This window comes from Delphinus delphis, chromosome 6 (assembly GCF_949987515.2).
Source record: "Delphinus delphis chromosome 6, mDelDel1.2, whole genome shotgun sequence".
NCBI lineage: Eukaryota > Metazoa > Chordata > Mammalia > Artiodactyla > Delphinidae > Delphinus > Delphinus delphis.
In genome coordinates, this window is record NC_082688.1 from 17480984 (window position 1) to 17507423 (window position 26440).

The window sequence follows — 26440 nt, forward strand, 5'->3', positions numbered from 1 at the left end:
CCGTGTCCCCTGCATTGGCAGGTGGATTCTTAACCAATGTGCCACCAGGGAAGTCCCCTGTGTGTTTGTTTTTGTTTGGTTTGGTTTGTTCATTTATTTTGTTTTTGTTGTTGTTTTTTGTTTATTAGATTTTTTTGTATTCCACATGTGTGAAATATGTGGTATTTGTCTTTCTCTTCACTTAGCGTAATTCCCTCAAAGTCTGTGTTGTCATAAATGGCAAGATGTCGTCTGTTTTGTGGCTGAGGACTGTTCCATTGGGTATATATTCCACATCTTCTTTATCCATTCATGCACTGATGGGCACTTAGGTTGTTTCCATATCTTGGCTATTGTAAATATATCTTTTCAAATTAGTGGGGGTTTTTTTTTGGTAAGTATCCAGAAGTGGGATAGCTGATTCATGTGGTAGTTCTATTCCTAATTTTTTAGGAATTTCCATTCTGCCTTCCATAGTGGGGGCAACCATGTGATTTTTGTTACAAATAACCAGCTCTGCTGTTGTAGGGGGAAAGCAGCCATAGACAGTGTGTCAATGACTCCATCTCCCCACTCATCCCCTTAGTGTGTTGTGGGTGTATTCCAATAAAACTTTATTTATAGGCGCTAAGTTTTGAATTTCATGTAATTTTTACATGTCACATGAAATATGATTTTTTGATTTTTTTTTTCCCCAGCGATTTAAGAATGTAGAAACAATTCTTAGCTTGTGGCTTGCACAACAAAACAGGCAGGGGGCTAGATTTGGCCATAGTAGTTTGCCAACCACTAAACTGAAATGTGAAGCCTGTGGAGGTGCTCAGTGGATTGGAGTTCACACCCACCCACTTCCCGTTCAAGGTGCTAAAGATTCATGTTTTTCAAAGCAAAGCACTTGCATGTCAGCCATCCAGGTTAGCCCTCCTAAGAACCCTGAAAAATAGACAAAGAGAAGAATGTTATGCCCATTTCAGAGATGCAGAAACGGAAGCACAGAAATTCAGGGAACAGAAATTAAGGGAACTTTCCAAGTTCACAGACAGTAAGTGTCAAAACTGGAGCCTTTGAGGCTCTAATTTTGTGCTATTTTCTGTTTCTGGATATCAGGGATGGGGAAGAAAGACAGCAGAGTGAAGTAATGATTAGATCTAATAGTACTGCTGTAAGTAAATAACTGATAACTAATATTTCTACAGCGTCTTACACCTTGTAGGTCACTGTGACACACTATCTCATTTGCTTTTCACTGAAACTATTATTAATAGCTCTTCATGCTCTGCAAACTCAGAGGCTGCTAAATGGCAAAGCCGTGTCTGTATCTGGGGGGTTCTGCCAGGCCCGAGAGAACAGCCCTCCTCAGTGCTGCACATGAGCCAGGCTGCCTCCAGCTGGAATTCTCATCAGCCCCCTTACTCACCCCCCGGTCTTCCTTCTGAATCCAGTCTCCCTACTGTAGCCGAAGTGGTCTTCCAACATTCAGGTATGATCATGCCACTCCTCTGCTCAGAACTTGCCAGCAGTTCCTCATTGTGCCCAGGAGAAAGTCTGGCCTCCTTAGCATGGTGGACCAGGCTCCACGTAATCAGGTTGAAGCCCACCTGTTAGGCTTCCTCTATCACTGCTCCTGGCCCTTGCCTTGCCTGGTCCTATCCATTTCTACCGAGCTACTTGTGGTTCCCTGAGTTCCATGGGGTTCCTCTTGCCTCCCTGACTTTGCATATGCTGTTCCCTCTATCTAGAATGCTCTTCCAGTTTCTCTGCATGAAATACTTTAATTCATCCTTGATTTACACCAGGGGTCTATCACCTCCTCCAGGAGTCTTCCTGGAACCTGTTTCCTCCAGAAGAGTTAGGTGGTCCGCTGCTCTCACCTCTTATCAGAGCCCTCCTTCACTAGGTACCAGTTCACATATCTGTCTCTCTGACTAGAATGTGAGTGCCCAGCACAGAGTAGGCACTTCACGAATAGACATTTAATAGTTAAGTAAATGAATGAGCTTCTTAAGGGCAAGGGATGTGTATGCCCCTGGAGCCTAGGTTCATTCCTGGCCCCCAGTAGTAAATGTTTGTGGAGTAGGTCAGTGGGCGGGTGGGGGACGGATGCAGCTGCCACTGGATGGATCAGGGAGGGTGGGGCGCTATGAGCAAAGTCCACCCAGGACTGCACGTCAACCCTGAATGAGCAGCGGCCATAGGTTGTGGTCGAGAGTTATCTGTTTCCCACCGTGCCATGTGCAGGAGGCGCCAGCCAGGGCTCCGAGTTCCCCGCCACCCTTCGAGCATCTCAGCACATCTCTTCTTCCCTAAAACTGCTGAGGAGCTGCGTTTCCCCACCTCCGTTTCCTCCCCTCCTCCCCCCACCCCCGAGAGTAGGTTTGGTGTTCCTACAGATGTTTGTATTCTCTGCAGCTGATGAAAATATTCATTATCTTGTTAGCTGTGGCGGGGAAGGAAGTGCAGATTTGCATTTTCCCAGCTAATCAGGGTGGCACAAGCGGTGCCTGTCACCCAGGCCCGTTCCCTGCCAGCCCCACTGCCTTCTGATGCTGGAAAGGGGATTGCTCACCCTGCAGCTTCTACCTCGCTCTTCCCCAGGCAGAGTCTAGAAGGGAAAAAGGCACCTTGGAGCCCCAGCCTGTGTGTACACACTACCAGATTCCCTCCCCAAAGACCACGTCTTCATGCGTCTCTTTCCTGCTCCAGATCCTCCCGTGCTCCCAATTCTCAGTCAGGTCTGAACTGCCCAGCCCGGCTTTTCCCCTTAAGCTTAGGGCCCTACATCTGTGTGAAGCTTTACACTTCACAAAGGACTTTCAAAATCATTAGCTTATTCCATCTTAGCAAGTACCCTCTAAGACCTGGTATTACCCTCACTTTGGTTTTGTGTTAAGAGGTAATTGAGACAAAATGACTTCCCCCAAATAATGTTGCCATGAAACAGTGCTACCAAAAAGCTGCCCCCTGCTTCCCTGTTCAAAAACAGTCTTAAGTCTACCTAACACCAACTTGTCTTAGTGGAGACCTTTGTCCTGGGAATGGCAAAAGATGGGACTTTGAGGCTGAGCTGTGCGTCCCAGCCCTGGCAAGGTGGGGAGCCTTTGGCAGTGACCTGGACTTTTACCCTTGGGTGGGGCAAAAGATCTGTGTACACAAGGACGTGCATAGGTGTTTGAGAATAATGATGATGATGATGATATTGTTTATTTTGGCGAGCTCCCAAACTTGTCCTGATGCAGCTTCTCGTACATTCTGGGAGGTGTCAGGTCTGGTATTTGTATCTTGTCTGACAGGTGAAGAAGCCAGAGGCAGAGAATGAGGATTTGAAAGAGAATATCAGACGGTAAACAGACATTTAAATAATGGGCCCAAGGTCATCCAGCCATCCTTCCAGTCGTTTCATAAATCCATGGCAAGCACCTTTATGTGTCAGGCACCATGCTCGATGTTAGCAGCATAGCAGTTAACAAGGCAGATAAGGCCCTTGCCCTCGTCGAGCTCACCCTTCTGGGAAGGGACGGGGGCGAGGAGGCAGCCACGAGAAAGCCAACATATATTTCTGGTGGTAGTGAGGGATATGGAGGAAAATAAAGCAGGGTAAGGAATTGGAAAGTCTTCCTTCGTATGAGGTGGCCCCGGCAGGCTTCTCAGAGGAGGTGACAGTAAAGCAGAGGCCTGAATGAAGTGAAGGAGTGAGGACTCAGAAGGCACAGGAGGTCTCCTGATATCTCACAGGCCAACTCACCGACTCAGGGGACAAGAGCATGGTGGTTAAAAAGGGCACTAGAGGCAACAGAATACCGGTTCTAGCATCAGCGTTACTCCCTAGGAGCCATGTGACCGCAGGCTAATCCCTTAGCCTCGTTAAGCCTCAGGGCCCCGGTGTGTACATCGCACACAGTCATAGTACCTTCCTCACTAGGCTGTTCTGAGATTTTAGGATATCATGCAAATATTATGTCTGTATGAAGTCAGTACTCAATAAGTTAGCTACTATTTGTCTATGGGGCTTAAAGTCCAGGAAATCATGGTTTTTCTCTCTTCATCCTTCCCCTCCTGCTACTTCAGTGACAGGTTTATCCAGCACGCACAGAGCCCACACAGCAGGGTCTGTGATAGGTATTAAGAATACAATAGCTCATTTATTCTACACGTAATTGCTTGAGTGTCCACCAGTCCAGGCCCCGTCTTAGGTACTAGGGATCGAGACAGACACAGAATCGAGTTAAGGGATTGAGTTAAGACAGACACAGGTCCTGCTCTCGTGAACGTCTGCCTGTGTTCTGAGGCTTCAGGTTCTGTCTCCAAGCTGTCCTTTGGCCCCAGAGCAAGCGCCAAGCCAACGGCTGCCAATAGGGCACCCGTGTGTGAATCAGAACAGGGAGCCTCCTCTGGGCAGACACCCCCTGCACTGAGCCTGACTTGCAGAGCAAGGCCGGATTTCACCTTCTCTTCGCCCTCTCGGCAGTGGCATGATCTATAGGGTCACGTGTGGGAGTCCTGGAGAGACACCCTACCACCACCCCACACCAAGCCAACAATGGACAAGACTCTTCTGACCCAACATAGGTCAGAGCATCCCTGGACTCTGTCTTAATTCTTAGCCTGAGTGGTCCCCAAAGGGGGGACACTCTGTCTCCCTCATTATACCAGTGACCCCTGAGAGTTGGCACACGTCTGTCCCATGAGCAAGCCCTGGGACTCTCAGCATGGCATCAGCCCATTGCTGCTCAGGAAGAAGCAGTATGGGCTGGGAGGAGGAGCCTCGAGTTATGGTCCAGGACGTACCACAGACTGCTGTTGTCTGAGCAGAGCCCTTTCCCTCCCTCACAGCAAGTTTCCACTTTTCATTATCATTCACAACAGCAGCAACAGTGTTTACTGAGTGCTTACTACCTTCCAGGAACTCTTCTCAAAGATCTGCGTATGTTATTTCTTTCATCCTCAAGCAACCCCATAAGGGAGGTGATTTTCTTGTCCCCATTTTACAGATGTGGAAGCTGAGGCACAGTGGGAGGACTGGACTTGATTTTGACTTCTCAGGCTTCTTCCAGTACTGACATTCACTGGCTCTGTGATTCTGCTATTCATACATTCATTCATTCAACAACTTATTATTGAACACCTATCATTATGTCAGGGACTGTGATAGGAGCTACATGTATTATTTTATTCATTTAATCCTAACAAACTGGTAGAATATAGCTTTTATGATCCATTCTACAGATGAGGAAACAAAGACTCAGAAGGATCTGTTCGTTCATTTGCCCCACCAGCCTTCTTTATTGGACACCTTCTATGACATGCGCCTTGTCCTGTGTTCTAGGGAGACAGTGGTATGTGCTGGCCAGACAGATATTCTGTAGTAACTAAGGACAGAACTGAATGACAGTGGTGACCAGGGGATGAACCCTACATTCTACCATGCAGGAAGGTTGGCCTCCTTTTGAGGAGGCTTGCCAGCATACACAGATGCGGACCTTGTGATGTTGTATCCCAGTTTCTATACAACCACCATAAAAGCCCCATCCTCAGCTGGTCAGATGGCCCTCTCCATCCTCTATTTCGCAGACCCTCTGTCACCCACACATCCCACTTCCTGAGCCATGGGCATGCTCTGTGGCCCCCAAGCCCACTGCACTCCCAGTGGGCCAGGAGCCTCCCATGGCTTCAGTAATTAAGTTCACACATGCCAAAAAGAGAAATAGCATCACAGATGCGGTCGCAAATTTCAGCTAATTAACCATATGGTCTGGATTGCTGACAGAGTGTGAAGGCGCTCTCCGCGACTGCCGGTTTCCTGGGGGGAGGGAGGACTATGAGGTGTGTCACCTCCTCCTCCAGTGCAAGGCTTCCTGCCACCCACTGGGAGTCCTCCCATCTGTCTCTTCTCTAGGAGCTGCCCTAGGGAAAGAAGTCCCCACAGGATGGAAGGACGGAGTCTGGCCTTATTTATGGTCAGGAAACACCTGACCCAGTTCAAGAGGCACTGTAGGTGGGAGCACACTATCTCTGGGTGTAGAATTTGGAGAGACAGGCTTAGCAGGTGAGACACAGTGTGATATAGTGGACAACATATTGAAAACCTGGACTTAAATCCCAAAGTTGTCACTTATTAGCTGTGTGACCTTGGCCAAGTTGCTTAGCCTCTCTGAAGTTAAGCCACTTAGGACTTCTCCTGAGTGTCAGATAGCAGGATTGGGGTCAGTGATGACCATGCTTTTTTTTGATTCTAAGCATCTCATAGATAGTTAGAGATGCTAATGGATGAGAGAAGGAAGTCGTTGGTACAAATTAATTTAACTGGTGCCAGAGCTACACCCCCACACCGTGGTTTACAAAGTCCCTGATTGGCTTTGAGAAAAGGAAAGCAGGTACACTCAGAATTACTGCAGAACCTAGCATAGTTAATAATAGCAATTATTACTATTACCTATCGAGAATATTAAAAACCGACTTTATTCCAGAAAATGTGTTCTTCATTTTACCTATATCATTTGAAATTCTCACAACAACTCTGGAAGGCTATCAATTTGATCCCCATACACTGATTAGGAAATTGAAGTTTAAATGGGTTATGTAATATGCCCCAAATCATGTAGATAAGATGTTTTGGAGTGGAGATTCAAATTTCATCCTGGCTGACAGCGAAGCGTTGCCCCTCAGAGTTCCTACAGATGTGGTTATATGAACGCGCTGCCCTTATTTGGGTAGGATGGTGGTTAAGTGGCTGCCTGACTCCTGCTTGAGAGCTAGGTGGCCACGGAGAAGGAGAGTCTGCATACCAAACTAACCCCAAAATGGTATTTATCTGAGAAAGTGTACATATTTGTTTCATCTGGCTGCTGTAACAAACTTTATTATGTACTTAGTAGTTAAAACAACGTACATTTATTCCCTCACTGTTCCGGAGGCCAGAAGTCCAAACTGAGTCATGTGAAGTTAAAATCAAAGTATTAGGAGGTCTTCCTTCTAGAGGCTTTTGGGGGGAATCTGTTGCTTGTCTCTTCCAGCTGCTGGCATTCCTTGGCTTGAGGCCACATCACTCCAATCTCCACTCCCGTTTCTATCTCCCCTTCTGCCCCTTCTGTGGGCATATCACTCTGTGTCCCTTTTAAAGGGACATGTGTGATGATGCTTAGGGCCCACCCTGATAATCCAGAATAATCTCCCCATTTTAAGAACTTTAATTTAAATGTGGATGGAGAGGTTAGACTAGGGAACTCTTCCTCTCGAAAGTCCCTTTAGCCAGATAAGGTATAGTGGCTTGCTAGAGCTGCCATAACAAAACACCACAGACTGGGTGGCTTAAACAACAGAAACTTATTGCTTATAGTTCTGGAAGCTGGCAGTCCAAGAGCAAGGTGTCAGCAGCTTTGGCTTCCTCTGGGGCCTCTCTCCTTGGCTTTGGAGGGCCACCTTCCCACTGTGTCCTCACATGGTCTTCCTCATGTATCTCCAGTGTCTCCATTTGTCCAAAATTCCTCTTCTGATAAGGACACCAATCATTTTGGATTAAGCCCGCCCTAGTGGCCCCATTTTAACATCATCATGTCTTTAAAGGTTCTATCTTCAAATACAGACATATCCTGAGGTGCTGGAGGATACTGCAAAAATAAATGTTTATGTCAATCCCAATCATCTATATAGTGAAGTCACACTACTATATATAAAATAGATAACTAATAAGGACCTACTGTATAGCACAGGGAACTCTACTCAATACTCTATAATGACCTATATGGGAAAAGCATCTAAAAAGAGTGGATATAGGTGTATGTATAACTGATTCGCTTTGCTGTATACCTGAAACTCACACAACATTGTAAACCAACTATACTCCAATAAAAGTATAAAAATTATATATATATATATATATATATATATATAGAGAGAGAGAGAGAGAGAGAGAGAGAGAGAGAGAGGGGAGACACAGTTCAGTCCATAATTTAAGGTAACATTCACAGGTTGCAGAAATTAGAACCTGGCTATCTCTGGGGGCCATGATTTAGCCTACCACAATACTTTTCAATTTAAACGAAGCCAGAGGAGCCAGGGCCATAGCTGGGGCACCGGGTCAGGCACTGAAACTAGAAATCAGAAGCAGGGGCTGGATGCACAGGTATGAACAGTAAGGTCAATAACCAGAAAGGTATTGGAAGCAGAAGCGATTGGGTCAGGAAGTGTGGTTCAGAATGAAGACTTTGCATGATGAGTACATGCCCAAGTTCTGCTCTGATGTTGTATTTCTGGATGGAAAGAGTGGGCTTGGTGGGTGAAAGGGATAGCAGAGGGAGGAAGAGAGGCTGACTTCTAATAGCAAGGTTAATGTGCAGTTCACACTAGCTGCGGAAGTTAGAGTAGGGAACTGTTCCTTCTGGGATGATAAGATAGTACAGATACCAGAATTTATTAGGTAATTGAATTCAACAACTTCTAAATGTACTTCCTGGCCTGAAAGCCTCTACTTTAAAACAGGAGTCAGCAAACTTCTTTTCTGAAAGAGCCAGATGGCATATATTTTCAGCTTTGTGGGCCAGGTAAGCTCTATGGCGACTACTGAACTCTGCCAGTATAATACGAAAGCAACAACAGACAATAGATAAATAAATGGATGGGTCTGTGTGCTAGGTAAACGTTACTTACAAAACTAGGTGTGGGCCAGGTAGACTAGAAGGCTGTGGTTTGTCAACCTCTATAAGAATACAGTTTCGTAAACAACTATCTGCCTATGCTTATTATCATTATTTTAATGAATAGATTATTTTAGAGCAGTTTTAGATTTATGGAAAAATGAAGTAGGAAGTACTGAGTTCCCATTACCCTCTATAACCCCGACCATACAGTTCCTCCTGTTATTAACATCTTGCCCTAGTGTGGTAAATATGTTACAACTGATGAGCCGGTATTGATACTAAACAGTATACTGTTAACTACAGCCCATAGTTTATTTTATGTTGTACAGTTCTTGGGTTTTGACAAATGCATAATGTCATGTATTTACCATGACAGTATCGTACAGAATAGTTTCGCTGTTCTAAAATCGCCTGTAGCATCTATTTATCCCTTCATCTGTCTCCCTGAACTCCTGGCAACTACTGATCTTTTTACTGTCTTCAAAGCTTTACCCTTTACAGAATGTCATGTTGTTGAAATCATACAGCATGTAGCCTTTTCAGACTGCCTCCTCTCTTGCAGAAATATGCATTTAAAGTTCTTCTGTATCTTTTTGTGGCTTGATAACTCATTTATTTTTATTGCTGAGAACTACCCCATTGTATGGACATACCACAGTTTGTTTGATTGTCTAGTCATCCGATGAAGGATAGCTTGGTTGCTTCCAAATTTGGCAAATATGAATAAGGTCCCCAACATTCACGTGCAGGGTTTTATATAGACATGACTTTTCCATTCATTTTAGTAAATATCAAGAAGCACAGCAGCTTCGTCAGAAACTAACCACCTTTCAAAGCTGCTGTTCCGTCTTGCGTTCGCACCAGCAATGAACTCTTCCTGTGGCTTCATCCACATCTTCAGCAGCATTTGGTGTCATCACTGTTTTCGATTTTAGACATTCTAATGGTTATGTAGTGGTATTTTATTGTTGTTTAATTTGCAATTCCAGAATGACATGTGTTGTGCATCTCTTCATATGTTTATTTGCTATCTAGATATCTTCTTTGGTGAGGTGTCTATGCAGCTCTTTTGTCATTTCTTAAATCTGGTTGTTTGTTTTCTTATTGTGGAATATTAAGTGTTTTCTGTATAATTTGGATACAAGTGTTTTTTTTTTTTTTGAGGGGGAATACAAGTCTTTTATCAGATACATGTTTTACAAATTTTTTCTCCCAGTCCGTAGATTGTCTTTTCATTCTCTTTAACAGTGTCTTTCACAAAGCAGGAGTTTTTAATTTTAATAAAGTGCAACTTATCATTTTTTTTCTTTAATGGATCATACTTGTGATGTTGTATCTAAAAATCTATCACCAAACCCAAGATCACCAAGATTTTCTGCTATGCTATCTTCTAGAAGTTTTATAATTTGGGGTTTTAAATTTAGGTCTATGATTGTTTTGGGGTCAATTTTTGTGAAAAGTGTAAGGTCTGTGTGTAGATTCTTTTTTTGCATGTGGATGTCTATCTGTTCCAGCACCATTGTTTGAAAAGACCATCCTTTCTCTGCTGAATTGCTTTTGCTCCTTTAACAAATATCAGTTGATAGTTTTGTGTGGATCTATTTCTTTGCTCTCTGTTCTGTTCCCTGATCTATTATTTATCTACTATTTCACCAAAACCACATTGTCTTGATTATTGTAGCTTTATTAGTAATTTATTTAGTAGTTTATTTAATAAAATGTATTTAATAAATAAATTTATTTAATAAGTTAGTAATTTATTTAGTCTTAGAGTTGGGTAATGTCAGTTCTTTGACTTTGTTTTTCTCTTTCAATTTTGTATTGGCTATTCTGGGTCTTTGGCCTTTCCATATAAGATTTAGAATGAGTTTGTCAATCTCTACAAAATAACTTATTGGGATTTTGATTGGGATTGCATTGAATCTATAGATTAACTTATGAACATAAATATCTTCCATTTATTATTCCATTTAGATCTTTGATTTCTTTCATCAACATTTTGTAGTTTTCCTCATATAGATCTTACACATATTAGATTTATACCTAAGTATTTCAGTTTTTGGTGTCAGTGTAAATGGTGTTGTGTTTTTAACTTCAAATTCCAATTGTTCATTGCTGACATATTGGAAATAATTTGACTTTTATATATTAACTTTGTATCCTGTAATTTTGACATAATCACTTATTAGTTCCAGGAATTTTTTGTTGCTGCTCTTGATTCTTTGGGATTTTCTATTGAATATTATTTTAAAAATTACATTCTTATTAATAATGATGATGATGATGGTAGTTAAGAGTGCATAGTAGGAGGTGCCATGTGCATGCCACATGCACCATCTCATTTAATTCCACAACAACTTAGAATCACCAGTATTGTTATTTAGTCCCTATTACAAATGAGGAAACTGAAATTTAGTAAAGTGTGGCAATCTATCCAAAGTTGCAAAAGGCAGAACAAGACTTAAACCTTGTCCTTCTTACTAGGAAACAAATAATAATCATAGCAACAGTAACCACAACTCAGTTAAATGCATACCAGGCTGTTTACATTCATTGCCCCTTTTGATCTTTGTAACTGAGTCTGTCAAAATCGATACTATTATGATCCTCACCTAACAAGTGTGGTAACTGAGGCTCCTGAAATGAAATAACTTTCCCAGGATCACACATCTAGTAAGAGGTGGAGTTTAAGATCCATTCTCAGTGCATGTGGATACAGTTATTATAGGCAAACTTGAGGCTGAGCATGGCCATGTGACTTCATATGACAATGTGGTCAGTAATTAACAAGACTGGAAGCTAGATCCAGGGTCTTAGAAACTGAATTTAATTATATTTTGGTGTCAGATTTTGAAAAGGCCAAATATTGTGTTCATTAATTGGATTTTTGTTTTCCTAGGCCCCTTTAAAGTTTTGACGTCCATTGATTTTAAGGAGCACTTAAAAGCCATTTTCAACTGTCCTATAGCAGTATGCACACTTCACCTTGGTTATCATGTAAACTGGCTAATGTCCACACTAGCTGGGCTCTGGATTTGGCTATAGCTGATGTCAGATGTGTTGGAATTGAAAAGGAAGGGATGTGAGAGATGGTCAGGGCTCCTCATTAGCACAATGTTGCAGGAAGTACGTGCAAATAGTGCTGCCTTTTCTACTGCCTATGGGTGTTTTCTTCCTCCATTGCTAATGACTAATAAAAAAAGAGGGAGAGAGAGAGAGCAAAGAAGAAAGCAATTGCTAGTAGATTTTCTTCTACTGCAGTAGGTTTCTCATTTTGCAAAAGCTCATTAGAGACGGCTATATGGGAAGACTTCCAAGATGCCCCAGGGGGAATGGGAAAGACGAAGGGGAAGTAGAAACTTTCAGAGATGTGACCCCAGCCACAAATTCACACCAGAACCAGCTGTTCTGAGGTCACATGTTCAGATTCTAAAATGCACCTCATGGCTTGGATTTAAAAAAAAAAAAAAGGTTTACCTCTCTAACTACTAGCAGGAATAAAGTTATTATAAGTGCATTGATGCTGTGTGGTCAGTTAAAATGTGGCTCTGATTTTTCCTATCTGTTGCTTTAAGTTAGAGTTTTGAAGCATCTTTTTTTTTAATTTCTTTTCTTTTATTGGAGTATAGTTGATTTACAATGCTGTGTTATTTTTAGGTGTATAGAAAAGAGATTCAGTTATATACATATATCTATTCTTTTTCACGTTCTTTTCCCATACAGGTTATTACAGAGTACTGAGTAGAGTCCCCTGTGCTATAAAGTAGGTCCTTGTTGATTATCTGTTTTATATATAGTAGTGTGTATATGTTAATCCCAACCTCCTAATTTATCCCTCCCCCAAACTTTCCTCTTTGGTAACCATGTTTATTTTCTAAGTCTGTGAGTCTGTTTCTGTTTTGTAAGTAAGTTCATTTGTATCCTTTTTTAGATTCCATATATAACTGATATCATATGATGTTTGTGATAATCTCTAGGTCCATCCATGTTGCTGCAAATGGCATTATTTCATTCTTTTTTATGGCTGAGTAATATTCCATGGTATATATGTGCCACATCTTTTTTATCCATTCATCTGTAAATGGACATTTAGGTTGCTTCCATGTCTTAGCTATTGTAAGTAGTTCTACAGTGAACACTGGGGTGCCTGTATCTTTTTGAATTATGGTTTTCTCCAGATATATGCCCAGGAGTAGGATTGCTGTATCTTATCATAGCTCTATTTTTAGTTTTTTAAGGAACCTCCATACTGTTCTCCATAGTGGCTGTGTCAATTTACATTCCCACCAACAGTGTAGGAGGGTTCGCTTTTCCCCCCACCCTCTCCCCCATTTATTGTTTGTAGACTTTTTGATGATGGCCATTCTGACTAGAGTGAAGTGATAACCTTATTGTAGTTTTGATTTGTATCTGTCTAATAATTAGCATTGAAACATCTTTTTATTCTTTTAATTTGGAGTCTAACCTACTAGAGGTTCAAGTTCACAAATGTTTTTGAGACTCTTCTATGTATCTCAGTCTTTGTTGGGAGCTGGAGAAGGAGAAGGAAGACACAGTCTCTGCTCTCAATGTGGGGGGAACAGACACCTCACAACAGTTTCTGTGCAGGCTGAGGTAGGAAGAGAAGTATTCAACACATGGGGCTGGGGGGCATTGCCTCAAGCATAAATAACTCTCCTAAAAGTCAGGAGTAGGGTATGTGGTTACAAAAAATCAAATCAACCAGCAAAACAAAAACAAAACCCATGTTATAGAGAAAAGAATTCCAAATTAGTGTCCACCTGTCCCTGGGTTCTTATTATAGCTCCGTCATGTGACTTGGACAAGCTGTGTGGAAAGGAGTAAAACAAAAGAATTTGAGGTCTATTCCAGCTCTAAAACCTGCGTCTTTCTTATTCGTCATCAAGATAGGCTTTTTGAGAATGTTAAATTAGACTGTGCTGGAACAGTGTTCTCTGCAGCAGCAGTAGCTGCCATTTATTGAGAGCTTGCTAATCCCTGGCCTTCTGCTAAGCTATTCAGATTATGGACTCTCTTAATCTTTACAGCACGTATGTGAGGCAGGGATGAATGTTATTCCCGTTTTTCTGATGAACAAACAGAGGCCCAGAAAAATGCAATGTTCTGTCCAACCAGAGCCACACAGGAGATGGGAGGTGGAACCAGGATGCAAATCCAGGTGTGTCTGGCTGGTTCCCATGGCTTCCCCCCTTGGGAACTTCCTCTTAGCCCTCTAGAGCCATTTAGGGACATCCATGTTAGTCAGGGAAATGGACCCAGGGCTGAAAGGGTCCCCAGAGATGGGAAGCGACTTGCGAAAGGTCACACAGCAAGTTAATGGCACATCTTCACAGAACTGGTCTCCTCCAGCGCAGGATTGAATGCGCACAAGGAACGGTGAGGACACACACTAGGATTCAGGGAGAGTCAATGCCTCAGCCCTTGGAATCATTTGGCAAGTGCTTTTGTGCCCCTGCTCTACGTCTGCTGTTCTGCTAGATCCTTGAGATAGACATGAATAATGGTGTGGGGTGGAGGGGCCCTGAATACCAGAATATGAAGATCCTAATTGCACTTGAAATATCTCTAAAGGTTCAGGGATATTGGCTTCTGCCCTTGACTGTGATAGAATTAGCAGCTAAACCTCTCAGGGAGGGAGATACACTGGAACCTGTAGCTCAGGGCGTGGAGAGAGAGATCTAGGCTGAGTGGCACCCCTCCTGGGGCAGCTGCCACCTCGGACCAGGAGATTCTGCACTCACACCCTGCAGATCTGTGGGAGGGGGCAGGTTTTAGGCTTGGATCTCATCCGGCTGCATCTGGGCTGTATTTGGAGCAAGGCTAGTTTCCCTCTTCAAATCTCATTTATAGCGTATGAAAAAAAGAGATAGTGATAGCACTTGGTTGGAAAAATGCAGAGGTTGGACCTAGTGATGTCGAACTTTCCCCACCCGCAGCTCTAAAGTTTTATGCCCGGCTGTCAGGGCCTTGGATCCCTTCTCTTGAGAACTGGAGGGACAGTTCAGGAAGATACTCCGGAGGACCTAGTGACAGCAACTCAGCTTGTTCCCCGTGTTATGACAGGATGAGGAATCCCGGTGCTGACACACAGGCGAGAGATGGAGGGCGAAGCTGCTGAGGAGAAGATAATGTTTCTCTAGCCTGCAATTTCTTTCAATTTCAGGGATCGCAGTTACCAGGACAGGAGTTAGTAACAGCCATGCCTGGAATGCTAAAGTGAGTTTGGTGCCACTGGTGGAAACGGTTTTGCATTTAGAGAGGGAAGCCTTGTGCATTGTGTAACCCAGGCTTCACATTCAGTGTGTGTGTGTGTGAATACACACCTGTGTATGAATGAGGGTAGGGCAGGAGAGAGAAAGACAGGTGTGAGCATGGTCGGAGAGGCGGGTAGAGGGGTGGAGCTGACAGCCCTGATTCAATTGTATGTGACCCTAGGAAAATGACCTCACCTCTCTGCACCCCAGTTTTCTCACGTTCATCATCGAGGTAATAATGCCTACTTTGCAAAGTTCTTGAGAAGTGTTTGAGTTTGTTCAGGCTGCTATAACAAAATACTGTAGACCGGGTGGGCTAAACAGCAGGCATTTATTTCTCACCATTCTGGAGTCCGGGTAGTCCAAGATCAAGGCACTGACAGATTCAGTGTCTGGTGGAAGCTCACTTCCTGGCTCTCCCCATGTCCTCACATGGCAGAAGGGACAAGTAGCTCTCTGGCGCCTCTCTTATAAGGGTGCTCATCTCAGTCATCAGGGATCCACCCTCATGACCTAAGTACCTCCTAAAGGCCCCACCTTCAAATACCATCACATTGGGGGTTAAGTTTCAACGTATGAATTTAGAGGGAACACAAACGTTCAGTCTGTAGTGAGCAGGTTAGAAACAAATCCTCCAGAGCATCTAACACATGGTATGCGTTCAATAAAGGGCAGTTACTGTCATTAATGTGGGGATCCCCCTGGGACATGGCAACCAGCGCTGGTATTTTCAGTGACTCAACCTTCATGTTTCAGCATTTCATTTAGGGGGAAACCAAAACATCCCTAGCATATTTTTGCATAGTTTTTTAAGAACACAGAGTTAGACTGTTCAACGTCCAGCTTACTAGCTCTGTGAACTTAATTAACCTCTTTGTACCTCTGTTCTCTCCTTCAAAAAAAATAAAAATTAGAATAAAGGTTCTTACCTTTCGGGATTGTTGTGAGTATGAAATGAGATATGTGCAAAGCCCTTAGAATGATGTCTAGCACATTGTAAGCAATCACTAGTTATTAGCTTTACAAATGATCCTGCTGTTTTGATACTAGCTATCTAGGGAAGAAGGGGCAAGATGGGTAGGGAGGCAGCAACGAGTGAGGCAACGATCCAGGCCTCACAGGAGGGAGATTGCAGTCCCACAGCTGAACGCATTGTTCGCACCCCGTCATTTCCATTCAGCTAGGAGGCATTCGTTCATTCACTGAATAAGCATTTATTAAGCCCCTGTGTGCTTCAGCCACTGTGTCAGGGCTGGATGCATAGAAGTGAATAAGACAGACATGGTCCTTGTGCTACAGTGCCCTTGGTCCAGTGAAAGAGACAGCGAGTGACCAGGACCACAAGTCCAGTGTGAAAATGTTAGGGTAGGGTGGTGTGCAAACTCAGGGAAGGGGCATCGAACCCGCAAATGAAGGGAGAGCCATTGACATAATTCTGGGAAAAAAACCCACAAAACTGGAGTGTGGTAGGCAGAATAACGGCCCCCAATATGTCCACATTTTAATCCGTGGAATAAATTATCTTACATGGAAAAGGGAGAGTAAGGGTGCAGGTACAAATGAGGTTGCCCATAGTTGATCCTGAAACAAAGAGATTATCCTGGATTATCCAGGTGGGCCCAGTGTAATCCCAAGCGTCCTTAAAGTGGAAGAGGGAGGCAAGAGAGGAGCTCAGAGCCGTGTGATTCCAGAAGGATTTGAGTTGTCTTGGCTAGCTTTGAAGACGGAGCCAAGGAACGTGGGCAGCCTCAGAAAGCTGAAAAAGGCCAGGAGCTGGATTCTCATCTAGAGCCGCCAGGCGGTGTGCAACCCGGCTGACACCTTGGCTTTAGCCCAGAAACCCATGTCAGACATCTGGCTTACAGAGCTCTCAGATAAGAAGTTTATGTCGTTCTAAGGCATTAAGGTCGCAGTGATCTGTCATGGTAGCAACAGAACACCGATGCACGGAGCCAGTGGTATCTTTGAGTTAGGACTGTCCTTCTAGAAAATCACTCTGGCCGCAGGACGGTGAACAGGTCGGAGGGGCAAGGCCGGATGCAGAGAGAGAGCGCAGTTAACAGGCTGTTGCCACAGGCCCTGGGAGAGGGGATGGTGGCTTAAACCAGAAGAGACAGCTGTTATGTGCTGTGTCTCTACCAGATCCTGGAATCCGAGGGGAATCAGCCGAATAGATCCCTACAGCCGAGACCTACAGGGCCTGGGATGGAGACAGACATGCAGAGAACAGCCATCCCTGGCAGCACTGCCCGACTTATCCCATGACTCTTCTTCTACTCCCCGCCACATGCAGTTATGATGGAGACCAACAGGTTCTACCTCCTGCGTCTCGCTCAAACCTGTGCCTCTCACCTGTATTCTGCCATCCAGCTACTCCATGATGTCTTGGCTGGGTCGCTGCAAAACCTCATACCTGGCCTCCCTCACCCCAGCCTTGTTCCTTTCCCAGCCCATCCTCCACCCTGCATCCAGGCCTTCTTTCTAAAGCTCCAATCAGATGGCATCACTGTCTTGCTTAAAACCTATAATGGGTCTCTTTGCCCTCAGAATAAAGCGCACATTCCTCAGCATCATGTAGCAGATGCGCGCGTGCGCACACACACACACACACACACACACACACACACACACCCCTTTGGACTTGGCACATGCTATTACTTCTGCCTGGACCTCACCCCCGCCTCCCTTCCTCACTCTCTCCCTGGATGACCCCTCCCAATCGGGCAAGACTCACCTCCTCCAGCGAGCCCTCCTGACCTCCCCAGTCTGTGTTAAGTGCCCCTCCCTGGGTCTCTGAACCTCCTCTATGAATCTTAAACTACGACATTAACCTATAACCGTGTCTTTAAATAGTTAAGGGTTCAAACGTTTTTTTCACTGCAACTCAGTTATGCAAAACACTATAGTCTTCTTAATTTTCTACAGCCGATATAATATTTCCCTCAAGTTTTCATTCCACTGATAGCAAAAAAAAGTAGTTCAACTTGCCAGTTAAGGATACAGAACATACTCTTCAGGGTAACTGTTTAGTCTGTTCAAAGGTGAACTCCTCAACAGCCAACCCTGTCTTTCCCTTACCAGGCAGTCTCCCCGACCTCTGCTTGGCCTCAGGGTGCAGATGGGGGCTGGGAAGAATGTGGTCTACTGGATCCTTGCTGGCGTTCACTGTGTGATTTCCTGTGTGAGCTTGGCTCTCAGCCCTTGCACTGGCTTCCATTGTGATATGGATGGTCTTGGGCATTTCTTTTAAGAGGGGCTACATATTGGCATCCACTCCCAAGTCCACAGTCACAAAGTCCCCACCCTCTGTGGGACCCTGGTTCTAATCTCAGGCCTCCTTCCCCATCCCCGCTTCCTTGGGAACAGGAAGCTTCTGCCAAGAAGTCTTGTCATCTTTATTCTCTCTACCCTGCAGGTGCAGGACGTGGGGGGCCGACTTCTGCTGGCCTCTTGCTCACCTACTGATACCCTCTCATGGGACCTTCTGTTGGCTTTTCAGAGAAAGGGGCTCACAACCGCCCCCCCCAGATTATACCCTGATCTAGGGAAGCAAAGCCCGTCGTTCCTGCTCGCCCCCATCCCCCTTGGATTTTCCCCAAATCCTTGTTGGTATTTAAACATTTGTTGGTACCTCCCTCAAGGCTGGGGTGAGTAAGGACGGGATGTTGACTTCCAAGAAGCCCAGAAAGAGGGTTGGTGACTCTCAAGCCTGAACTCTTGGCCTCTTGGTCTTCTGGGCAATTCCTCCCAGAACTAGTGGCAGAAAAAAAGAGTTTTCACCTTCCTTTTTCTGTCCTGTGGGAACTCCCCTGAGGTCATAGCCTGTACCAACTGTACATTAAAATAAGATATTATGATCTGGGTTGGCCAGGCCTGCCTTTGATGTATAAGGGACCTTCACTCCCAGCACAGGTTGGCTTTCAAAACTATTGTCTAGCTCAAGTCACTACAAAGCCAGCTTTGAGATCTAGCCCAAAGCTGAGTGACGGCTCCCTTTCTCTTCCAGAAGGTATGTGCTCTTCTATCTAAGGACAAATGCCTTTGATTTAGACCAATATGACTCACAGGGAATGAAAAAGGCTTCATTTTAACATTTTCAGCACCATCATCCACCTTGCACACATTTTCACACAATTTATAACATGTGTCTTACGCTAGGCTGTGAGCACCTTGAGAATGAGGAATGTCTATCTTATTGTTTTCCCAATGCCTGGGACACAGTAGTGAAAATTTGTTGAATGAATGAAATGAAAGGTTGAATGAAAGAATGACTAAATTCAGGGTGCTTGAACAAAAAACTTGCATGAAGACTCCTAATTAAGAAGCAAATCACATGAGAACAGAGTTAGAAACAGAGTTTCTAACTGTACCCAAGAAGGGCAGGGCTTGGGGCGGGCGTGGTTACTCACCACGAGACCCCATGACTCCAGCACCTACGGCATGGCTACAAAATCTAGCCCAGTGCGTCTCAGTCTGCGCTTCAGAGAAACAAAGATTTTGTACCAGCCGCCCCCCCCTCCCGGTTCCAGAGGTAGGGAGTGGCTTTCCAAAACCACCCAGAAAGGCACTGACAGAGTCGAGATGAGAGCAGGGACCCAACTCCTTGATCACAGAGGAAACCACATCCCAGTCAAAGTTGCCTCTCACGTGGCAGAAAGGCTTAGTTTAGCTGGAGGCGAAGGATGGGTCATGGTTCAAACCAGGGGAGGTGTCCTCATTAGTATTGGGCTTTTTTCTTGGCACTGTTTCAGGAGGCTGCAGGCAGCCTAGGGAGAGCCAGGGAGAGTGGCCCCGTCCCTGCAGACTCAACAGCGCGCAGGCCAAGACTCCTATAGTCTTCCCTTGACTAAGGAAAGACTGCAGACAGTGCTGACTGGCTCTGGGATGATTTACTTCTCTGAAATACCTCCATTTAAATGCTAATTTCCCCAGAACTGAGGGGTGATCGGCTCTTGCATGCTGGTGGCTGTGTATTAGTGTATCCAAAACACTCACACGTATTCTTGAATGGGGACAGGCGGGAGGGAGAACCTTGGGAAGGGTCGGGGCAGCCAGGATGGCCAAGGAGCCCAGCTTCCCTCGCTTGTCGACAAGTTCCTGCCAGCATGGCTGATGACAGGGAAGCTACGCAAGGGACTTGCTCCGGGGAAAGGCTCCCTATAGGTTTGTGTCGCTTGGAGGTCATATGCAGGGGGCATGGGAGGTGAAGAAGCCTGCCCCTACTCTGTACACAAATGAACAGAATCTTGGGGGGCTTGTGCTGTAGGCGGCCCCAGGCTGGGCTCTCTGAGGCTCTCAAAGGAATCCAGGATCTGGTATGGGGTTTAGGAAAAGGAACTAGCACTAAAGATAACTAGGGGGCAGTTCCCTGGTGGTCCAGCGGTTGCGACTCCGCACTTCACTGCTGAGGGCCCGTGTTCAGTCCCTGGTCGGGGAACTAAGGTCCTGCACGCCGTGTGGTGTGGCCAGAGAAAAAAAAAGCTAACTCTATATGAAGCCTCTTCCTCAACCCTTGAAGTTCAACTCATTACTCCCATTTTACAGATGACATTAGGAAGGCTGAGTAAAGTGTAAGTGACCTCTCCAAGGTCACACAGCCAGAGTCTGGATCCATGTCTGTATGATGTCTGAGCCCATGCCCTTTCCACCACCAGATCCCAAGGTAACTGCTGGAATTTACTCACAAACAAGAGGCGTGAGAGAGAAGTGACAAGAAAGATTTATTCCAAGTGGGGAAAACTGACATGGTTTCTTGGAAGGGGTGGTTTTTCGACTGGTCCTCCTGTTTCCTCCTAGCCTTCCTCACCCCCCACCCCATCCTCTGCACCTCCCCGATGTGAATGCACACGTGTGTTCACGTGCTCACCAAGAGTGGGAGTTCCGGCCAGCCTCTGCTGAGTGAGATCACTTTTTCCCATCTGGTGCCCGCTAGCTCTGTGGCCCTGGCCCCTGTCTGAGCTCCATGGGAGCCAGGGTGTCTGCATGTTAGGAATTTAGAGGAAGAAAAAGTAGGGTTTTGAAGCTTCTTATGGAAAGGCTGGCATTTTAGACTAAAATCCCCAATATCCCTTGGAAACTAAAGCATTTGGGTACCCTGTAACAAAACATCAGAAAGGACCCCACACAGGTCATACACACATTACTTTTGTCTCTGGGTTTCCTTCCTTTGCTTCCGCAACAAACGTTCATTGAGCATCTACTTTGTATGCAGTTGACACTGGGCTCGGCCCTGGGGAAGGCGGCAGCAAATGGGACAGGCATCGTCTTGGCCCCCGTGGAGCTCACAGTCTAGTGGGAGAGTAGATATCCATCAAGGTCCCGAAGAGCACATCTGGGTTAGGAACTATGACGCTCTTCCTAGAAGAAAAGAGCAAGATGCTATGAGAGGGTGTAACAGGAGAACTGACCTTGGGAAGCTTTCTGAAGGGCAGAGGAATAATGTGTGGTCTGAGTGACAAGTAGGAGTTGGCCTGCTGCAGGGAGCTGGGGGCCAAGAGCTTTCCAGAGAGGGCAAATCCTTTGTAGGAAGTGAGTATGCCCCATCAGAGGAACTTAGGGCCAATCAGTGCAGCTGGACCGCGGGCAGGGGCACTGGTTCGTGAAACAAGGCAGAAGGAGTAGGCAGGGGCTAGATGGTGGAGGCCTTGAGACCTTCACACAGTGCCTGCGTTCTCCACCAGGCACCTCCTCTGAATTCCCACTGCCGTACCCCTAGCGTGCATGGGAGACCCCGAAACACATTTGTGGAATGAAAGAGACCTCCCACTCCCAGAGTTCTCCTGAGTCCCCGGAACCCAGGATCTGCTACTTTAAAAATCTTATGAATTGTTTCCATATAATGTCAATTGAGATTGAACTGTTTTCATGGATATTTGCGGGGGGGAGATGTTTGTCCAAAGAAACAGTAGCCCTGTCGCCGTTAGAGACACAACTTATGCAGACCCGCACACACACAGATATGCATGTACAGTGGTATCCCTGGGCTCGGAAGCACACCCCTCCCTGGCCTGGTCTCAGGTTATCCCGGTGATCAGGAGCACGGGCTCTGGATTGATCCAGTGAATGTGTCCTTACTGAGTACCAGGTTCTCAGCTAGGAGCCCCATTACCACTTCCTAACTGTGGACCTCAGTTGGACAAGTTCCTTAACCTCTCTGAGGATCCATGTCTTCATCTGTAAAATGGGAATAATAATAGTAGTTATAGAATTCTCACGTGGTGAAAATGGCATACACATTCACATGTATCTTGACACACACTACCTTGGACATAGCTGATGATCGACAAATAGGATCAATAAACAAATATTACTTACTCTTCTTCCTATCTGCCTCTTATTAGGATTCGTTAGTTGCCTGGTAGTTTATACTACACACACACCCACGTACACACGAGCTCTGAGAATCTGGATTTGTTTTCGAGCCAACTGAGTTTCAGCCAGCACCCTGCCATCCCCCCCATCACCTCCCCCAGGTGGGTGGATTCTGAAGTTGCTGTCTGGGTTCTGCCTGAGGTTCTCGGCCCAGTGGCACCTTCCCAGCTCTGCTCTTCCCATCCTGTTTTGCCTCCCGGGAGAGCTGACTAATGCAAAGGCCCTGGGCGCCCTCTGCTGGCAGAGGCCATGCAGGACTTGTGGCCATCGCCCAGGCAGCCACGAAGGGGCCCAGTCCTGAGGGGCCATCATTGGTCCTTGGTCTTTGCTGCAGCTGTCTTGTCATTCCCTGCTCCACCCCTGCCTCCCTCCCTCCCCGCTCTCCGCACTGGCCTGTGAACTCCCACCCTTCCATGGTCTCCCACCTTCTCACGCTCTTCCTTGAGACCCTCCCTGCGTCCTGCGAAAACCTTCCTCCGAGAAGGGGAGTGTGCGCTGGCCCCCTGCCCTCCTGAGGGCGGCCACTGTGCTGCCACTCCCTGAGGTCAGATTGAGGTCAGATTTGCCCAGAGTCAAGCCCAGCTTAAATAGAAGGCAGAAGGATTAGAGGAGAGGAACGTGGGGCTGGCGAGGGTGTCCCTGTCCCCCTCCTCTGCGATTATAAACGCATAGCCAGAGATGTGAAGTCGTGACCCTGGGTGGTAAAGTGAAAAGTGACGAGCTTGCCTTCAGATCCCTCTTCCCAAATGCACTTGGTGTGTAAGTCCAGGGAGGTCAGTTCACGTCTCAGAGCCTCCATTTCCCCATCAGTCAAGCGGGGGTGTAATCGCACTCATCTCACAACATGGGAGTGAGGGTCGTGAAGTCACCTGGAGAGCAGAGCCCCTCGTATGCGGTCAAATTACAATGAGTAACAGACCCCTTCTTTAGGCTGCAGCCTGTCTGGGCTCAGTGCACCCCGGGGTGCTACAGCTCTTCCAGCTTTGACAGCCTGTGACTGTCACAGGCAGCGTCTTCAGTGCCCCGCACCTGTGCAGTGATGTGGAGTGTGGGCTTTGGGGCCAGACCACCTGAGATCTCCCGCTTGCCGGCTGTGCGGTTTTAAGTAGTTACATAACTGCTTTGTGCTTGTGCTTTTCCACCTCCCAACTAGGGGTCTTAAGGGCACTTAATCCATATGGTTGGGTGAGAACTAATGTAAAGTACTTGGAACGTCGCCTGGTGCATAGGAGGTACTCAGCAGTTTTTGCCATCATTGTTATTGTGATTTCACTAAGGCAGGCTGAAGAGCGCTTAGGATCCCCATTTTACAGATGAGAAAACTGAGGTTTGAGTGGTTTGCTCCAGGTTTCACAGCTAGGATGCAGTGTGGGTAGATCAGGAACTCAATCTTCAGAGCCATCTCAGTCTTGCCCTCTCCTATTCATAAAACAAGTGCTTGGGTCTCGTGGGGAAGAGACCTTTAGCCAAAAGCCTCCAGCCCATCCAGATCCCTGATAGCTGGCCCTACTGACTGTTCTGTGTGGCTGATCCATTGTCTCCCCCACCCAGCTGGGAAGATCTAAAGGACAAAGGGAGAAGCCAGTCTATCTCTGGATCCTGAGTACCTAGCTCAGGGTTCCACCCCGAGTGTGTGCTCAGCGCATGTTAGTTGAATGACTAGGGAAGGGGGACAGTCTCCACCTCATTGTATGTCTAAGGGAAGGTCTGTATCACAAGAGGCCACCTCATGAGGGGGACAGGAAGAAACTTAGTTCCTTAGGCCCTGGTGGGAGTTACATGCTACCTGGGGGCACCTCCATGACCCCTGGCAGGTTCTCTTTTTCTATTCACGTGGCTGACCCACACGTCCAAGTCTGCAGACAAATCAAAGGCCAGCCACAAACACAGGTGGAACCCACGACAACAGGCACACGTGTAGACATAAGCAGGTACGGCTCTGCAGACAAACACGGGCACAGCCATGCTGCATACAACAGCGTGCTTAACTGTACAAGTGTGGGCCTAGAAACTCAACGTCGTGCGCATGCGTGCCCAGCAGACAGTCCAAGGCCCAGCCGCTTACCTCACCAGAGGTGCAGTCAGAGAGACCAGGTTCCAATCCCAAATTTACCACCTCTTAACTCTGAACCTCATTTTTCCTTTCGTGTAAAATGAAGATAATGATAACTATCTTGTGGGTCACTGTGAAGACTAAATGATTAAATAGATGCAAAGTGCTTAGCGAGATCCTAGCAAATTAAGGATTCAATCAGGAATTGTCAAAGATGACACTGATGATGATGACGAAGATGCTGGTGATGTTGAAGATGGAGGCAATGGGTCCTCCCCTGGATGCTGACCTGCTCAGGGGTCAGACACCGAGAAGGTGTTCACTAAATGAATGACTAGAGGGTGAGCTTTGAAGGTGCCTGGGGTGGAGTGCATGGGGACGTGCAGTACAGAAAGGAAGGTGACCCAGGTCACAATGCTTGCTTGGCTGCCTTTGAACTGCCCGAGATCCAGGCTTCAAAGGCATTGCTTTGGCATCACAGATTTTTGTTTGCCTCTTTCTGATTTTCATTTCAAGGTTGCCCATTCCAGGTGGCAAAATGAAGCGATAAACCTCCCCTTCCCTTTGTTCTTCAATTCCCCCTCCTCCTCTCCAGATCGTAGTTAGTGTCTCTAACTCTGAGGATTTCTGAGTAAGAAGGGACCTCAAAAGTCAGATCTGAATACAGAAATGCCCTGGATACCGTCCATGCCAAGTGGCTATCAAGTTCCCTACTTGCATACTCCCAGCTACGGCAAGCTCACCACCTCGCAGTGGCAGGCTGTTCCATTCTTAGGCAGGTCTGTTGTCTGAAAGATGGAAGCCTGCCTCCCTGCAATGCACTATCACCTCATCCCCCACACCTTAAGACTACCTTTGTTCAGGGTTCAGTGCCCCGAGGGCACCCCGAGGCTTGTCTTCTGTTTCCTGGAGTGGCCCTGCAGAGAAGCGACAGAGGTACCTGAAGAATTTAGGGCAAGAAAGAGCACTAGCCTAGGAGTGGGGAGATCTGGTTTTGAGTCTAACCCGTTGGTTGTCTGTGAGAAATTTGCTCCCCTTCTCCCGGCCTCAGTTTCCCCATCTCTAAAAGGAGGAGTTAGATCCAAAGGGTCTCTTAGGATCCTTCCACTTTAGCACTCCAACACCCATTCTTTCAAGCCTCCCTTTCTCCAGCTCAGTCTCACCCGCTCTTTCTTCAAGCACTCCACACTCTCCTCAGTTCCCTTGCATCCTGGCTCACCGTTGTCACCGCTTATGTAAAGGGACATTTAGCAGCCAAAGAGACAGTTTATAGAATATCAGACTGTGTCTTAGGCAGTTGGCAGCTTTCTCCCATTAAGTGTTTAAAACTACCCTGAGATCTGACTTTCATAGAAAAGGAAACTGAGGTTCTGAGTGGACCAGGAACTTGCTCAAGATCACGCAGCTAGTAAGTGGTGGGCCAGGACTGAAGCCCCAGCCTGCCGGATTCTGGAACCCATCCTTAGCACCATGGCCCCGGGGCTGGGACTCAGGGAGCCAGAGGCATCCCACCAAGGCCGTCCACAGGCTCACGAGTCAGTCTCTTCTGTGACTACGAGCTCCCTGCCCTCCTTCCCAGCAGCACCTGCAGCCTCCGCTTCCTCCATCTGGCAGCCTCTCTGCTCCTCTCCACAGGGAAAACAACTTCATCAAGGACTTTCCTCAGCTGGCCGACGGGCTGTCAGTGATCCCGCTGCCGGTGGAGGAGCAGTGCCGGGGGGTCCTCTCCGAGCCCCTCCCAGACCTCCAGCTGCTCACCGGTAAGACACACATGCTGGACCCCTCCCCAGCCTCCCTGACCACACACCTGCTCTCCAGTCCATCTCAGCTCTCAGCACATCCAGGATGGGCCCTGCCAATCCTCTGTGTTTGTGAGGGATGGGATGGGAAAGGGACCTACCTACCATTTCTTGGACTCATGGACTGTGCAGAGCTGGGGGCTTCCCCGAGACTCCAAGCTCTGAGCTGAGGCTGGATTTACTCTCTTAGCAAACTTCAAGTACACAGTGCAGTATTATTAACTACAGTCACCGGGCTGCATGCTAGACCCCAAAACCGCACTCATCTGGTGTAACTGGACCTCTGTACCCTTTACCCAACATCTCCTCATTTTTCCTGCCTCCAGCCAT

At 46.4% G+C, this 26440-nt stretch overlaps 1 protein-coding gene across 2 annotated transcripts in view; it reads left to right on the forward strand.

Moving 5' to 3' along the window:
* The window catches only part of ASTN2 (astrotactin 2), a 912541-nt gene that overhangs the window by 640875 nt on the left and 245226 nt on the right, over positions 1-26440 (forward strand). For both annotated transcript variants that reach the window (XM_060013324.1, XM_060013323.1), the window contains exon 14: positions 25947-26071. In XM_060013324.1, the coding sequence (XP_059869307.1) occupies positions 25947-26071 (125 nt within the window). The remainder of the gene's footprint in view (positions 1-25946; positions 26072-26440) is intronic.